The 16,344-nt window shown below is 46.7% G+C and overlaps 1 protein-coding gene across 3 annotated transcripts in view; it reads left to right on the top strand.

The window, feature by feature from the left end:
- ZKSCAN1 (zinc finger with KRAB and SCAN domains 1) overlaps positions 1–15,611 on the top strand; it is a 47,404-nt gene extending 31,793 nt beyond the window's left edge. Inside the window, exons 1-5 of one of the 3 annotated variants that reach the window (XM_017337859.3) lie at positions 5,551–5,628; positions 7,087–7,168; positions 8,785–9,273; positions 9,476–9,656; positions 14,329–15,611. In XM_017337859.3, coding sequence (XP_017193348.1) covers positions 8,878–9,273; positions 9,476–9,656; positions 14,329–15,167 — 1,416 coding nt within the window. In that variant the 5' untranslated portion in view covers positions 5,551–5,628; positions 7,087–7,168; positions 8,785–8,877 and the 3' untranslated portion in view covers positions 15,168–15,611. Of the gene's footprint in view, positions 1–4,977; positions 5,629–7,086; positions 7,169–8,784; positions 9,274–9,475; positions 9,657–14,328 lie in introns of those variants that run through there. The other 2 variants (XM_008248904.4, XM_070064400.1) reach the window with 2 other exon arrangements.
- The last annotated feature ends 733 nt before the right edge of the window (positions 15,612–16,344 follow it).

A 16,344-nucleotide genomic window follows, 5' to 3' on the forward strand; every position in this document is an offset into this window, starting at 1 on the left:
AGAGACAGAGAGAAAGGTCTTCCTTTGCCGTTGGTTCACCCTCCAATGGCCGCCGCGGCCGGCGCGCTGCGGCCGGCGCACCGCGCTGATCCGATGGCAGGAGCCAGGAGCTAGGTGCTTTTCCTGGTCTCCCATGGGGTGCAGGGCCCAAGCACCTGGGCCATCCTCCACTGCACTCCCTGGCCACAGCAGAGGGCTGGCCTAGAAGAGGGGCAACCGGGACAGAATCCGGCGCCCTGACCGGGACTAGAACCCGGTGTGCCGGCGCCGCTAGGCGGAGGATTAGCCTAGTGAGCCGCGGCACCGGCCTAGTTTTCATTTTTTAAAAAATTACTTACTTGAAAAGCAGAAGAGGAGAAGAGAGAGAGAGAACCTTCCATCTACTGGTTCACCCCCCAAAATGGTCACAACAGCTGGAGCTGGGCCAGGCCAAAGCCAGGAGCTGGTAACTTCTTCCAGGTCTCCCATGTGGGTGCAGGGATCCAAGTAGTTGGGCCATTTTCTGCTGCTTTTTCCACGCCATCAGCAGGGATGCTGGATCAGAAGTGGAGCTGCCAGGACTTGAACCAGTGCCCACATGGGATACTGGCATCTCACGTGGAGGCATAACCTGCTACACTACAATGCCAGCTCCTAGTTTTCAGTTTTAAAGTTTTGGTCTTAGCATCCTGATATATCATAGTCTCTTGGTAAATATGTATTGAATGAATTCATTGGAAATCAAAGCCATTCTGAAAAGGAAGTGAATAGGATACATCAATGAGCCAATAGTCACATTAAATACATTTTCATTTGGCTTCTCTCTTGGGATTTTGTCATATGGCCATGGTTGCATTAATGGAAGAAAATAATGGGTTATCCTAAATTAACTTGGTGAACATGTCAATTTTTCTCATGAATTTTTTTTTAAATCTTGACATCTATAACAAGCTCACAGGATTAAACTAGAGAACTTGGCTTCTAGGCTCATCTCTGCTGCTAATAGCTTACTAGTGCACCTTAGATCTGATTTCCCAGGCACTGGTTTCTTCATCCGAAATCAAGAGCTTGACTAGGGGCAGGTATTGTGGCACAGCAGGTAAAGCCACTGCCTGTGACACAGGCATCCCATATGGGCGCCAGTTCATGTCCCAGCTGTTCCTCCTCCAACCTAGCTCCCTGCTAACATGCCTGGGAGCAGCGGAAGATGGCCCAGGTGCCGATGCACCTACGTGGCAGGTCAGGAAGAAACTTGTGACTCTTGCCTTCAGCCTGGCCCAGCCCTAGCCATTGTGGCCATTTGGGAAGTAATCACTGGATGGAAGATCTCTCTCTTTCTCTCTCTCTCTCTCTCTCTCTCTCATAAATGGGATTTTTTAAAGATTTATTTATTTATTTGAAAGTCAGTTACACAGAGAGAGAAGGAGGCAGAGTGAGAGAGAAAGAGAGGTCTTCTATCCTCTGGCTCACTCTCCAATTGGCTGCAAATGGCTGGAGCTGTGCCAATCCGAAGCCAGGAGCCAGGAGCTTTTTCAGCGTCTCCCACGTGGGTGCAAGGGCCCAAGGATCTGGACCATCTTCCACTGCTCTCCCAGACCATAGCAGAGAGCTGGAACGGAAATGGGGCAGCTGGGACTCGAACCGGTTCCCATATGGGATGCTGGCACTGCAGGCGGCGGCTTTACCCATTATGCCACAGTGCCGGCCCCAAGATTTATTTATTTTACTTGAAAGTCACAGTTATACCCAGAGAGAGAGAGAGAAGAGGCAGGAAGAGAGGGAGGGGAGGAGATAGGGAGGGTGATGGAGAGGGAGAGAGAGAGAGAGCTCGGTCTTCCTTTAAAAAAAAAAAAAAAAAAAAAAAAAAAACAACTTTGACCAGATTGTTCATAAGGTCTCTTTTGGCCCTACTATTTCAAACTCTGAGCCCCTTTGCTTTAGGGGCACCTCAGTCTTGGAAAGAACACTGGATGTGTAATTAGAGGGATTTTCTTCAAACCCCAGCATAATCACTCACTGGTTGCATGACTATAAAAAAGGCCCTTTGACTGTGAGGCTGAATGGAGCATGGCCAAAGTACCAAACAGGAGCAGCTCATGGAATAGGCACAGATTTCCTGAGTATTCCCTCTGCCAAAAAGTGACCCTGCTCCCATTTCCCATCTCATCTCTCCCCAGTCTAACCCACAGCGCCCAAGAGCACAGCCTTCAGATTTCTCGAGTGCCAGATTTCATTTTTTTTATTAGACAGGCAGAGTTAGACAGTGAGAGAGAGAGAGAGACAGAGAAAGGTCTTCCTTCCTTTGGTTTGCTCCCCAGATGGTTGCTATGGCCAGCATGCTGCGCCGATCCGAAGCCAGGAGCCAGGTGCTCATTCTGGTCTCCCACGCGGGTGCAGGCGCCCAAGCACTTGGGCCATCCTCCACTGCCCTTCCGGGCCACAGCAGCTGGACTGGAAGAGGAGCAATTGGGACTAGAACCCGGTGCCCACATGGGATGCCGGCGCCACAGGTGGAGGATTAACCAAGTGAGTCACAGTGCTAGCCCCACCGAGTGCCAGATTTCAACCTTGACTCTCCCCCATACCAACTCTGTGATACTGGAAAAGTTACTTTTCTGAACCTGTTTCCTAATTTGTAAAATGGAGATCTTCATATTTCACAGGATAAGTATTCTCATGATTATACTACTTCATAGGATTGAGATTATAAAGATAAATGTATATGGAGATGGTTTCCAAAATGGTCACAACATTATTTCCCACACTTTGACTCTGGCCCAGTAACCTGTTTCGTAAACAAAATATAGTAAAATTGTGCTAACTTCCTTCCAAGGCTGGCCCTTAGAATATCTACAAATTCCACCTTCATTTTGTAAAAGTTCCTTTTGGGAAAACAAGTCACCCACAAGAAAGCCAAAGCAGCCATGCAGAGACCCATATGAAGGAGAACCACAAACCCAGGCCTTCATCCCCAGCTAAGCTGCCAGTCTTCAGGCCAGCTCCACCTACCAGCCATCCCAGCTCCTCGGCTGATAGCATGAGAGGCAGCACAACCCCCCCGCCCCATCCACAAATCTGTGAGCTGATATGAAAAATGTTAAATAATTATCAGTTAAGGCACTAAGTTTGAGGTTTATTTAATGCAGCAGTGAAGAACGGAAACCAAATGCTGAACATGGCGTTAGGCAGGAAGACAGACATTAGCCTATGTGTGTGAAACAAGCCTAAGAACAAAACACCTGCAGAAAGGAACCTAGCAGCCTGGAAGCAACTTAGTATCTTCCACTACAAAGTCATGCCCATGTCCCCAAGTACTTCATAGGTGGTCCCAGCCTTCCCAGAAGGCCCTCCAGAATCCTCTCTGCCAGCTGCCAAGAGAGCTACCCAGTCTGATAAAATTGGTAATAAAACCTGGGGATTAATTTCACCAACTTCACACCAAGCAAACCCTTTTTCCAGGAGATGAGGGGGCAGGAGAAGAGAAATGGCAGGAAGAACTGGACTCCACTCCCTTATAAGCCCCAATTTGAATGCTGATTGTACTGTCAGCTCCCAGCTTTTTGCTGAGAAGCCTGCCCGGCCTGGCAGGGGTATTCTCTTCATTAAACCATACTGATGGATGCCCTACGTTATTAAACCTTGCTACCTTGCTTACCACTGTTCTATCTCACACCTGAAATCCTTTCTTACAGAAAGACAAGAACCTCTTCTCTACCCATCCCTGCAACAACAGTACCTGCACCACAGCTAGTACTCAGATTCCCTTTTAGGGAATTTTTCCATCATTTCTATTCATTGTTCCACTTCTATCTTCTGGGATGCCATAGACAAACTCCTTTTTCAAATGACAACACTTTACACATGTTTAAAAAGTACCATTGCTAAAAAAAAATAAAAAAAAATAAAAAGTACCATTGCTTTGTCTTTCACTCTCCCCACATTCTCTTAGGTCAAATGGCATAATGTTCAGGCCTCACATCTACGGATTTGCTCATTTCTGGATGACCACTGGCTTCTGAACAATCACTAAACATAAGGCATTCCACTGGCTACGACACCGGCATCCTGTTTGGGTGTCAGTTCCAGGCCCTGCTGCTCCGCTTCTGATCCTGTTCCCTGCTCATGGCCTGGGAAAGAAGTGGAAGACAGCTTACTAATGTGTCAGACCCAGAGGAAGCTCCTGGCTCCTGGCTCCTGGCTTTGGCCTGGCCCATTGCTGACCATTGCAGCCATCTGGGGACTGAACCAGAGGATGAAAGAATTCTCTCTCTCTTCCAAATAAATCAATCAATCTTTATTTATTTGAAAAGCAGAGAGAGAGAGAGACTCTTCCACCCACTGGTTCATTCCCCAAATGGCTACCACAGCCCTGGCTGGCCCAGGCTGAAGCCAGGAGCTTCTCCAGGGTCTCCCATGTGGGTGCAGGGGCCCAAGTTCTTGGGCCATCTTCTATGGTTTTCCCAGGCAGTAGCAGGGAGCTGGATGGGATGTGGAGCAGCCAGCACTCGAACGAGCAATCCCATGGGATGCTGACACTGCAGGTGGAGACTTAACCTTCGCCACAGCACCGACCCCAATAAATAAATCTTTTTAAAAAACCCCAAAACATAAGGCACTCCAAACAGGCTCACCTCAGACATCTGACCAATACATAAAGACTGACCTTATTGACAAACATCTTAGGGAAATGATGTATGTGTCTGAGGTTTGCTTCACTTCAAAATAATCCAGTGAGGAGTTCGAAGTTCATGGCAGGAATGAAACAAGATAAGTCAATTATTGATCAATTGGTTGGTGGGCACATGGAGGGTCACTAAGTCATTTTCTCTGCCTTTTGTGCGTGTTTGAAAATAACACTTTAAAAAAAATGGTCCCAGGAAACAGCAGGGGGAAATGACGTCAAGTTCCTATAAATTTATGGTGCCTTTTGACAGGGAATTCCGTGTGCGGGCCTGCTGCTGGCTGTCCACAGGCGTGGCTTTTGCTGAACTCACTGGGGGTCAAAGGGGACAGGGCTGAGATGGAAAACACGAATTCTGTCTGGAAACCTGCAGCGGGAGGAAAGGGTAGGCAAAGACTTCGTGGTCAGTCAGGAGGAGCTCTGCGCCCAGATTTCCGCCCAGAAGTTCAGGACCCTCGAAAGCGCACGCTCCTCCAGGTTAAGGCCACCGTGAGCCACGTCCGCACGTGACAACTAAATCTCCTGCTCCACGACCGCGCACGGCCCCTAAACGAGGGCCAAGTTCTCCTGAGGTGATGTTGGGCCTGAGGCCACACAAGTCTGTCAGCCCTCAAGTTCACGCATCGAGGACACCGCGCCCGGCCCGTTCCCGCTCTGTCTTAGGACGTCGGCTGTGGCGTGCGAGGACCACCGGAGCCTCGTCTGGCCGGCCAGTCCTGGGTGGAAAACACGCGCTGAGGGCCCTGCTTGCCCGCAGTACGGCGCCACTGCGCTCCCAGCGCCCTCGCCCACAGCTCCAGAGAAAGCCCGAGACGCCGAGGCGCCGAATTCCTAGAGGGGCCGCCGCGAGCCCGCAGGAACGCCCCGCGCGGGCGGGACTGTGACGCACTTCCGGCCGCGCCGTCCTGGGGTGCGCGGTGAGGTCCTCCCGGTACCTGGAGCGGCTCGGATTCCCCGTGCATTTGCAGGTATGGGATCGGCGCGGCGGACGGAGAGGGACCCGTTCCCGAAGCGTTTGGGGGGAGAGGGGAGGGTCTAGCAGTTGTGGGCTCGAGAGGGAGGGGAGAGCCTCGCAGACTGGTCCTGGGAGGGGTGGGGGAGGAGCGCCGGTCCCTGCCCAGCCCCGGTGCGGACTCTGAAAGCCCTTTCCCTCCTCCCCTGGGCCTTAGCGAAGGAAACTTTGCCTCTGGCATTCCCGAGCGGCTTTTCTGTGCGTCCCTGGCTCCGAACGGGAGGTCTGAACTCAGGGTTAATCGTGGGCTAATTGGGAACATCCTGGAGGAAACCGAGCCACGACACGAGTCTGGAGTAGCGTCCAGTCTGAGGAAGGGAATCGTCCTCCTTGGGCCTTTGTTCACTTAGCGGAAGTCTGCTCCAGCGTGGACGCACGTTTTTAGAGCAGGGTTTTCTAAAGCAGAGTGCCCCTAAGAAGGTGATGTGATGGGTGGGTGACGCACTCAAGCCAGGGTGCGGAGAGGCCCGAGAGTGAATACCTCGGCTGCACTCGCCTCCCGCCCTCGGGTCTAATGCTGGGGTTGCCCGCTGGCAGCCAGAGGGCCGGAGACACGAGGCCGTGCAGCCCTCAGAGTCCGAGAATGGCTTTGGAAAGGGCACGTGGGAAAAATCAGCAGCCTCCTTTCTTAAGTGCCATTCATTCCTCCCCTCTCCCGCTGACCACGCCACTGCCGTTCATTTTATAAATATGAACCTTTCATACAAAATATAATTTTGTTTGTCAAAAGACCAGTTATGATCCATTTTAAGGCTTGATGATTTTCTGATGACTATTCATTCTTAAAAAAAAAAAAAAAACGCAATTTGGGAATCCAAAACGAAATGAATTTTGAAAGTATCTGTACTTCCATAACCGAGCAACGTCACTGCTAAAAAGCTTTGTTTTTTTTTTTTTTTCCTTCATTGTGTGTGTAGTATGTCCCGCTTACTAGTTCAAGTACTGTCAAGCCAGATCCGTGGAGAATGACATGTGCTCAAAGTTAACATAATCAGGTTTTGTTTTTCAAGATGTATTTATCTATTTGAAAGAGTGACAGGGAGAGACAAAGAGATAATAACCTTCCATACATCGGAGCCAGGAGCCAAGAACTCTCCAGGTCATCCACATGGGTAACAGGAGCTCAGGTCCTTGGGCCATCATCAGCTGCCTTCCAGGTGTATCACCTGGGTGCTGGATCAGAAGCCCAGAGCTTCTGGGACTCAGCGGAGGTGGGATGCATGTGTCCCAAGCAGCAGCCCAACCTGCTGTGCCTCAGCCTGATCAGGTTCTTAAATGCTCTAGATTATTTGCAACTCCTACTTCCCTCAGTTTTTGTAAGCTTTTTGTGGTGTGTACCATTGTGCTCAGTATGATTTTTGTGGAACAGATACCCATATCTGTTTATAACAACTACTGGAGTTTTCTGCTCTAGATTGCCCAGATCCCACGTGGGATACCTATGGGACATGAAAGATGCTCCTTAAACTTAAAAAAACAAAGGCCAGTAACAGAGGGTAAGATTCATTGACTTACATATCTTTCTTCCAAATTATATCTAATGAGTGCCAGTAATGATAGATTAATTCTGTAGTCTGTTTACTCATTTGTTTTCCACCTCCCCACTAACTTGAAAGCTTGATGGGAGGATGTGCCTCTTGTTATCACCACAGCTCTAGCACCGAGCACATGGCAGGTGTTCAACAAATGTTGAGTCAGTGGACTACACTTAATGACAAGTGAAGAAAATCAAAGTAGTTATATTTGTTACAGATGTTGGTGTTCTAATATGTCAGCTGACCAAAATGACCTTTTGTGTCGTTTATTTAATTTTCCCTCTGAATTTTTTTTCTCAGCACTACATATCAAAATAGATAACTCTATAAGAATATATGCTACTTTTATTTCATTCTAACTGCTTTTCTGTAAAAAGCTAAAGGTAAAGGGCATTTAAAAACTTGACTATGGGCTGGCGCCGCGGCTCACTAGGCTAATCCTCCGCCTTGCGGCGCCGGCACACCGGGTTCTAGTCTCGGTCGGGGCGCCGGATTCTGTCCCAGTTGCCCCTCTTCCAGGCCAGCTCTCTGCTATGGCCCGGGAGTGCAGTGGAGGATGGCCCAAGTACTTGGGCCCTGCACCCCATGGGAGACCAGGAGACCAGGAGAAGTACCAGCCGCAGCGGCCACTGGAGGGTGAACCAATGGCGAAGGAAGACCTTTCTCTCTGTCTCTCTCTCTCACTGTCCACTCTGCCTGTCAAAAAAAAAAAAAAAAAAAAAAAAAAAAACTTGAGTATGGAGCTGACACTGTGGCGTAATGGGTAAAGCCACCACCTGTGGCACTGGCATTCCATATGGGCATCAATTCGAGTCCCAGCTGCTCTACCAATCCAGCTCTCTGCTACGGCCTGGGAAGCAGTAGAAGGTGGCCCAAGTCCTTGGGCCCCTGCACTCATGTGGGGGACCCAGAAGAAGCTCCTGGTTCCTGGCTTTGGATTGGCCCAGCTCCAACCATTGTGGCCATGTGGGGAGTGAACCAGCAGATGGAAGATCTCTCTCTCTCTCTGTCTCTTCCTTTCAAAATAAATAAATAAATCTTTAAAAATAAATCCCAGACTGTTTAAAAAAAGCAAAAAAACTTGAGTATGCCTCACTTATAGTGGATTAAGTGAAGTTCAAAATTACATCACTATTTATACTCAGTTATTTTTCAATGAACGAGTAAATTTCAGCCTTCCAGCAAAATACCAGGTAATGCTAACAAGCTCTGTCATTTGACTAGTAAATTTCTAGTATTCATACTGAATCTCTAAAGTTCAGACAAACAGCATTTGGCTGGTAGACAGCTGGTTGAAATCTCAGAAACTAAGGTGTCTATAGTTGTAAGAATCTGAAATAATTTTGAGAACAAAAGCAATTTAATTTTAAAATTATGTCACACTGAACTTTTGGGAGAGTGGAGATACAGTAAAATCAAACTAGTCTGTCTTGAGCTGAGTCCAGAAAGACTTTGAACAATCAGTATTCTATGATAATTTTGCAGAACCATAATTTCCTAGGCTGAAAATATGGCTGTAAAGATCAGGAAAACCTACTTTTCTTTTTGGTAATTTCGTGTTAACCCTATTTTCTAAGGTTTAACGTGTGGCCTAACAACCAGAATCCCAGAGGAACCAACATTCCTGCTACCCACAGCCTCATCGTTAGTCTGTCTCTGGAGCCTGTACGATGACCAAGGTGGTAGGCATGGCCACAGTTCTGGGCCCCAGGCCTTCAAGGGAGCTGGTAGGGCCTGTGACTGTGAAATTCGAGGAGGAGGAAGAGAGAGGGAAGCGCCTTCCTAGCGTGGAGATATTCCGTCAGCGTTTTAGACAGTTTGGGTACCATGACACCCCTGGACCCCGAGAGGCCCTGAGTCAACTCCGTGTGCTCTGCTGTGAGTGGCTGAGGCCTGAGATCCACACCAAGGAGCAGATCCTGGAGCTGCTGGTACTGGAGCAGTTCCTGACCATCCTGCCCCGAGAACTCCAGGCCTGGGTGCAGGAGCACTGCCCGGAGAGCGCTGAAGAGGCCGTCTCTCTCCTGGAAGATCTGGAGCAGGAGCTGGATGAGCCAGAACTACAGGTAGGCCGGGGGAGACCTTTGATCCTAGGAAGCTGGGAGTACGGCATTCCAGGCAGAATCTGGGTTTGTCTCTTCAGACTTGGGAGTTGAATGGGATGGACTTTTTCTTTTTTCTTTTTCCTTCCAAGAGCTTCTGCTTAGAACTAAGTCTGGTTCTTAACGGGAGCTATGTACAAACTCAGTCATTGCCAATTATCTCCAGGTTTCAACTTCCTCAAAACAACAGAAAAAGAAGCCACCTTCAGGAGCAGCAAAGGAGTCACTAAACAGTGGGGAGCTCCAGCCTGTGGAGAGCAGTGACAAGTACGAGTCTTGGGGGCCCCTGTACATCCAAGAGACCGGTGAGGAGCAGGAATTCACTCCGGATCCAAGAAAGATTCAAGGTGAGGACCGCCTGTCAGGTGCCTGCTCAGTGCCCAGCCCTTTGTGGTTGAATAAGCAGACGTATTCGTAATTCCTGGTGAGCCCACGCGCAAGATTGACTTGGCAGATCAAGCTGACAAGGTGGAAATGGTTTCCTTTTCATCTCCAGGTATAGCTGTCTCGGCCAGGGTCCTAGCGTGGGAACAGATGACACACTCAGGTTCAGTTGAAGTGAGTTTAATAAAGGGACTGTTTATGGACGTGTAGACAGGTTGAACGAACCAATAAGGGATGATGTTGCACCAGAAAACTATTAGTACCCATGAGCCTGAAGGGACAAGCAAGAGGACCTATTAGCAGAACCAGACCTGTAGCTGTGAGGAAGCCGTCACTCTGTAGGACCTGTGGCTACAGGCCCCACTGTCGAGTGTGGAGAGAACAGAGGAAATGAATACCCAGCTTCACCCTTCTCTTGCCCATGGGTCTTCTGCTGGTGTTCCCCACTGGCAGACTCAACTGGTGGCCAGAGGGCAGGAGAAACAAAGCAGAATAGTCCTTAGAGTCCACTTCCTGGGCACAGAGCAGGAAAAGGCAAATGGAACAATCAGCAGCCTCCTTTGTAACGGTCTGGAAAGAGAGGGGACATTCTTCACAAATCAAAGACGTGTTAGGGTAACTGCTCCCCAGCTCAAATCTCCATAAATCAGATCTTACAGAATAGCCTCAGGAGCCACAGATAGTATTCCCCTTTGCTATTTTGTTCTAGTAATTTCTGCTCTTATGTACTTTCATTTACCTGAAGGATTGTAACTAAATTCTTAAAGCAAAGTTGATGCCCAAGTACATGTTTATAAAAATGTTGTACATTGACCCAAAGCTTGATAATTTCATACCAGGGCTTTGCTTTAGTGTGAGTGATATATGGACCCTATGTGTGTATCTGGTGTGATTTCATGAGAAGGGATCTTTACCATGTCCCAAACATATAAAATTCCATTTTGGAAACTGGTTGTTAAACCCTGTTAAAAATTGTATTCTCTGGCAAAAGTGGGGGAAAACAAAAAAACTATTAGCTAAATTCTTCACTTCATGGTTGTTAATTCCAGTCCTCTACTCCAGGTAGTTGAGGCCTCCCTGGAGTTGCCAGAGTAATCAAAGATAAAGGTGATTAGAGATAGATTTGATCTTTGTTTTTGTTTTTGTTTTTGTTTTTGTTTTTTCATTTTTCTTGGCAGCCACTTGGGAAGGAAGAGTGGAACAGAAGGGTTATCAGAGCAAGTGATAGGCATAAATCTTTTTTTATTTTTTAATTTGTTTGTTTATTTGAAAGTCGGAGTTATACAGAGAGAGAAGGAGAGGCAGGGAGAAAGAGAGGTCTTCCATCCACTGGTTTACTCCCTAATTGGCCGCAACAGCCAGAGCTACGCCGATCAGGAACCAGGAGCTTCTTCCAGGTCTCCCACGTGGGTACAGAGGCGTAAGCACTTGGGCCATCTTCTACTGCCTCCCCAGGCCACAGCAGAGAGCTGTGGAAGTGGGAGCAGCCAGGTCTTGAACCGGCGCCCATATGGGATGCCAGCACTTCAGACCAGGGCGTTAACCTGCTTGCCACAGCGCCAGCCCTGGGCATGGATCTTTATACCAGATGGGAGAAGAAACACTCCTAAGGGAAGGGAAGTTGACACTAAAAGCCTTGCATAAAGACTCCAAAGTTTATACCCTCTGTGTAGAAAGATATACTGGACCCCAAAAAATGAGCCCCCCAGCTCAGGGATGCAGTAAGGAAGTTTGTCAGCCTGCCTGAGATCTGAGAGTGAATGGAAAATACTGAAGCCCTCAATGTTTGCCCCAGTGGGGTTTGGGGTCTGACTTTATATTGCCTTCATGGTTCAGAAGCCTCCAAGTAAAGAAATCAGCACGCAAACATTGGCTCTGGTACTTAGATGGGTACAAATTTTGTGATTTCTAGAATATTCTAGACCATATAAAATCACTTGGGGCTAGGGGAGAGATGAATCTTTCTGAAGAACAGAAATTATAAGATCACAAGAAATTATAAATTCACAAGAACAAGAAATTGTAAAATCAGTAGTTAAAACAAAAGGGGACTAAAAGCCTAAATAATATCCCAAGAATATTATTTCTACTAGAACATCAGTGAAAAGGCTGTAAAATAAGTTGGTTTAAAATAATTTAAGATACAAATCCTTGAGACCTTAAGAAAATAAGAAACTTTTTTAAAAGTCAGCTTTGATAAAAACAAAATAGAGCTCCTAACAGTGAAAAACAGTCATTGGAATACAATGGCTGTTTTTAAAAATTAGAGGATAATGAACCAGAAGGCAGCTGAGGAAGTAATCTGAGATGATGCTTATGAAAGATGAAGATGGGGCCAGTGCTGTGGCATAGTAGGGTTAAATCTCCCCTGTGGAGCCTGCATCCCATATGGTGCCTGCTCAAGTCCTGGCTGCTCCACTTCTGATCCAGCTCCCTGCTAATGGCCTGGGAAAGCAGTGAAAGATGGCCCAAGTGCTTGAGCCCCTGTACCCATGTGGGAGACCTGGAAGAAGCTTCTGGCTTCATATCAGCCCAGCTCCAACTGTTGCAGCCATTTGAGAAGTGAACTAACAGACAGAAGACCTCTCTATATATAACTCTGCCTCTCAAATAAGTAAAAACATCAAGATGCAGGGCGTTGGGGGTTTAGTTCAGGGTTGGATGGGAATGTCCAACGTATAAAGATTCAAGAGACAATTTGCAAAACAAAAGGCCATGAGTTATCCAGAGATTATGAAAGATGTAAATCCTAAGGTTTGGAAAGCATAATCAAAATAAGAGAAAGTAGATATCACCTAGATATATCATAATAAAACTTCAGAATGTCAAAATTTATGGAATACTTTAAAAGGAACCAGGATTAAAAAAAACACCATGACCGTCATCCCCCCACAAAGGGCTGATAATTAAATGGATAGCAAAGTTACCAACAGCCACAGTAAGATGGGAAGACAAATATATGATTTGTGGTAAATTCTTTTTAAAATTCTGCCTCATTTAGCTATTTTTTTTTTTTCTGAAAAGTTTGTTTATTTTTTTAAGAGGCAGAGAGAGAGATCTTACATCCACTGGTTCATTCCCCAGATGGCTGCAACAGCTGGAGCAAGGCTGATCAGGAGCCAGGAGCTTCTTCCAGGTGTCCCATGTGGGTTCAGGGGTCCAAGTACTTGGACCATCTTCTGCTTTCCCAGGCATATTAGCAGGGAGCTGGATCAGAAGTGGAGCAGCCGGGTCTCCAGCTGGTGCCCATAAGGGATGCCAGCACTGCAGGCAGCAGCTTTACCAGCTGTGCCACAGTGCTGGCCCCATTAGGCTATTTTTTAAATAGTAACTTATATTAAGTTACTTCTTTCTCACACAATGAGTCATGTAGTTCATGGCTGCATATAACTTGAGGTCTGTATGTATACCCAGCTCATTATAGGGATGAGCCTGGGAGCAGCTGGTGGGTATGGCCAGCAGAGGAAGGAAAGAGGTGGTTGAGTGGAGAGAAACAAATGAGTCAGTTCCTTGGGAAAGAGTAAAGAGGTTTAGAAATAAGGTTGCTTGATAAATGACACTACTGTACACTCAGAGGACAATCCTCAGAGAGAGCCCATATTTTAGAGTGAATTTTTTGTGGATACTGAGATGGACTTTTAAGATGAGTGACTTCCTGGTGAGATGCTCTAAAAGGATGACCTGATTCAGTCTGATTTCAGCAGTGAGTGTCTCTGTAAAGATTTATAAGGCACAGCCAGTACACATTAAATGGTTAACTCTCATGGGAAATCAGGTGCTTTTATTCAAATTAAGGACCTGGGACTAGAAAGATTTTAAGTGGGCTGAATTTGATTTATGTTCATTGATTATCAACTTCAATTTCTTTTAAAGATTTATTTATTTATTTGAAAGGCAGTGTTACAGAGAAGCAAAGGCAGAGAGAGGTCTTCCATCTTCTGGTTCACTCTCCAAATAGCTGTAACAGCTGGAGCTGAGCCAATCCAAAGGCAAGAGCCAGGAGCTTCTTCCGGGTCTCCCACACAGATGCAGGGGCCCAAGAACTTGGGCCGTCTTCTACTGCTTTCCCAGGCCATAGCAGAGAGCTGGATCGGAAGTAGAGCAGCCAGGACTTGAACTGGCACCCATATGGGATGCTACCACTGCAGGAGGTGGCTTTACCCGCTCTGCCACAGCGGCAGCCCCCTCAATTTCTTTTACATTCAGTTTCTGTGGGAATAGGAATTTTTGTCACTCAGCCTCCTTTCCCTTAAATATCTATAATTTTCCTTATTCAGTTTTGGCCCTTCAGCAATCATTCTGTCTGTTTTTTCTACCCGAGCTTCATCTGTTTCCTCTGCTGCAGTCACATTGTGCTTGTTTGTGCCCATGACTTCCTATACGTGAAACTGGTGGGGAAAGCCATGTACTCATCATACGTAGTAACCTCTGTTCAGGAGACATGGGATCGTAAACTAGATTGGAGAGTGATTTATTTTTATTGATGTGACATTATGAGCTCTCATAGAGATATATCCAGTCAGATATATCTTTCAGAATCCATCAGTCTCACTTGTTGATCCTGTTTGTCCTGTAATGGTTTCTTCCTCAGAACAGGAAAAAACTGACATACCCTTATTCCCCTTGTTGTTTTAGATTATAAATCGAATATCCACAATGAGGAATCAACAGATGAGCAGAAAACTTCTGAAGAAGAATGTCATGCAGATGGACTCCAAAGGGATATTATTCCTGTGATTATTGCCAGTAAGCATGAAGCCAGGTTAGAAAGGCAGTGGGTAAACCCTGGGAAGGAAAGAGGATCAAAAGCCTCTCTTCAAGACACAGGCTTGAAGAAATCAGAATCAGTTCCTACCAAACCTACCCCAGGAGAGAGACGTTACATATGTGCCGAGTGTGGAAAAGCCTTTAGTAATAGCTCGAATCTCACTAAACACCGAAGAACACACACTGGGGAGAAACCCTATGTATGCACCAAGTGTGGGAAAGCTTTCAGCCACAGCTCCAACCTCACCCTTCATTACAGAACACACCTGGTGGACCGGCCCTATGACTGTAAGTGTGGCAAAGCCTTCGGGCAGAGCTCAGACCTCCTCAAGCATCAGAGAGTGCACACTGAAGAGGCGCCGTATCAGTGCAAAGATTGCGGGAAGGCTTTCAGTGGGAAAGGCAGCCTCATCCGACACTATCGAATCCACACTGGGGAGAAGCCGTATCAGTGTAATGAGTGTGGGAAGAGCTTTAGTCAGCACGCAGGTCTCAGTTCGCATCAGCGACTGCACACTGGAGAGAAGCCATACAAATGTAAGGAGTGTGGGAAAGCCTTCAACCACAGCTCAAATTTCAATAAGCATCACAGAATCCACACTGGGGAAAAGCCCTATTGGTGTAGTCTTTGTGGGAAAACCTTCTGTAGCAAGTCAAATCTTTCCAAACACCAGAGAGTCCACACGACAGAGGGAGAAGGCTCCTAACTGCCAAGTACACATTGCTATTGTGTTCTTCTGTTTATATGTTCCTGTTTATGTTTTTTTTTTTAAACCTTTAGAATGTGAATGCTAGGGAGAAGCTCTGTAATGCAGTGTCAGCCCTGGTGATAGATTCGCTTCACTTGACCTCACAAGATGCCCAAAGAGGGAGCTGTGCAGTCGGCAGGAGGTCCTTTTGCGTCTGTGGGGTCCTCACCGGCCAGCTCGCAGCAGATTTCCCTTCCCCACACTTCCAGGCCCGAATAAACTAGGCTGGCATTGCCTTCTGCATAGTTAAACTGATGTGTATCCAGTGTAATTAAGAAAGGAACAGTAAAACTTTTAACTGTTTTTAACATATTCAAGGATTAAAATTTGTAAAAAAAAAAAAAAAAATTAGCCTCATTGAACACAGTTTAATTGGATTCAGAATAAAGTTAAAACATGTAATGCTTCAGGACTCTCATTCTGATAATCCATTGGTTATTGAACACTATTAGAAAACTTTCTGCTTATTTAGCTTTTAGAAAATTTGGATTTGGGGGTAGGTAGAGCTTTTCATCCTTGTAAGTGTGTATGTATGAGGAAGTTAAGGTGGAGTGTGTCTACTGCCTGTTGGTCTAATTGTGCTTTTTCCACCTACTGAGCACATTCTTTGTTATTCTTTGTTATTCAGCTTCCTTCTGAAATTCTGAAAGTCATACTGGAGTATGATCGTCTTAAATCCACCCTGTCTTCCCTCTGACAGAGGCTCTGGCTTCTAAGATACTTTTTATGCACCGTGTAATGTCTTACGGCCAGTATGTCCTGTTCCCTAGAGGCTAACCGCTTCACTCCTTCCTTCTGTCACTTGCATATCTTCATGTTATGACAGTTCTTTTCACCTCTGCTTAGTAGTCACTGAAATGTCCTTTTGTCCACTGCTGCATTCCTGACATGCCAGGATCTGAGACAAGAAAATTTCATATTTAGTTTCATTTCTGATCTCGGGAAATTTCCCTGCCTGCGCTCCTGGGATCTATATGTTAAGTCTTCATGTACCAGGCCGGTGCTACGGCTCAATAGGCTAATCCTCTGCCTGCAGTGCCAGTACCCCGGCTTCTAGTCTTGGTCGGGGCGCCGGATTCTGTCCCAGTTGCTCTTCTTCCAGTCCAGCTCTCTGCTGTGGCCCAAGCCCTTGGGC

This window comes from Oryctolagus cuniculus, chromosome 19 (assembly GCF_964237555.1).
Source record: "Oryctolagus cuniculus chromosome 19, mOryCun1.1, whole genome shotgun sequence".
NCBI lineage: Eukaryota > Metazoa > Chordata > Mammalia > Lagomorpha > Leporidae > Oryctolagus > Oryctolagus cuniculus.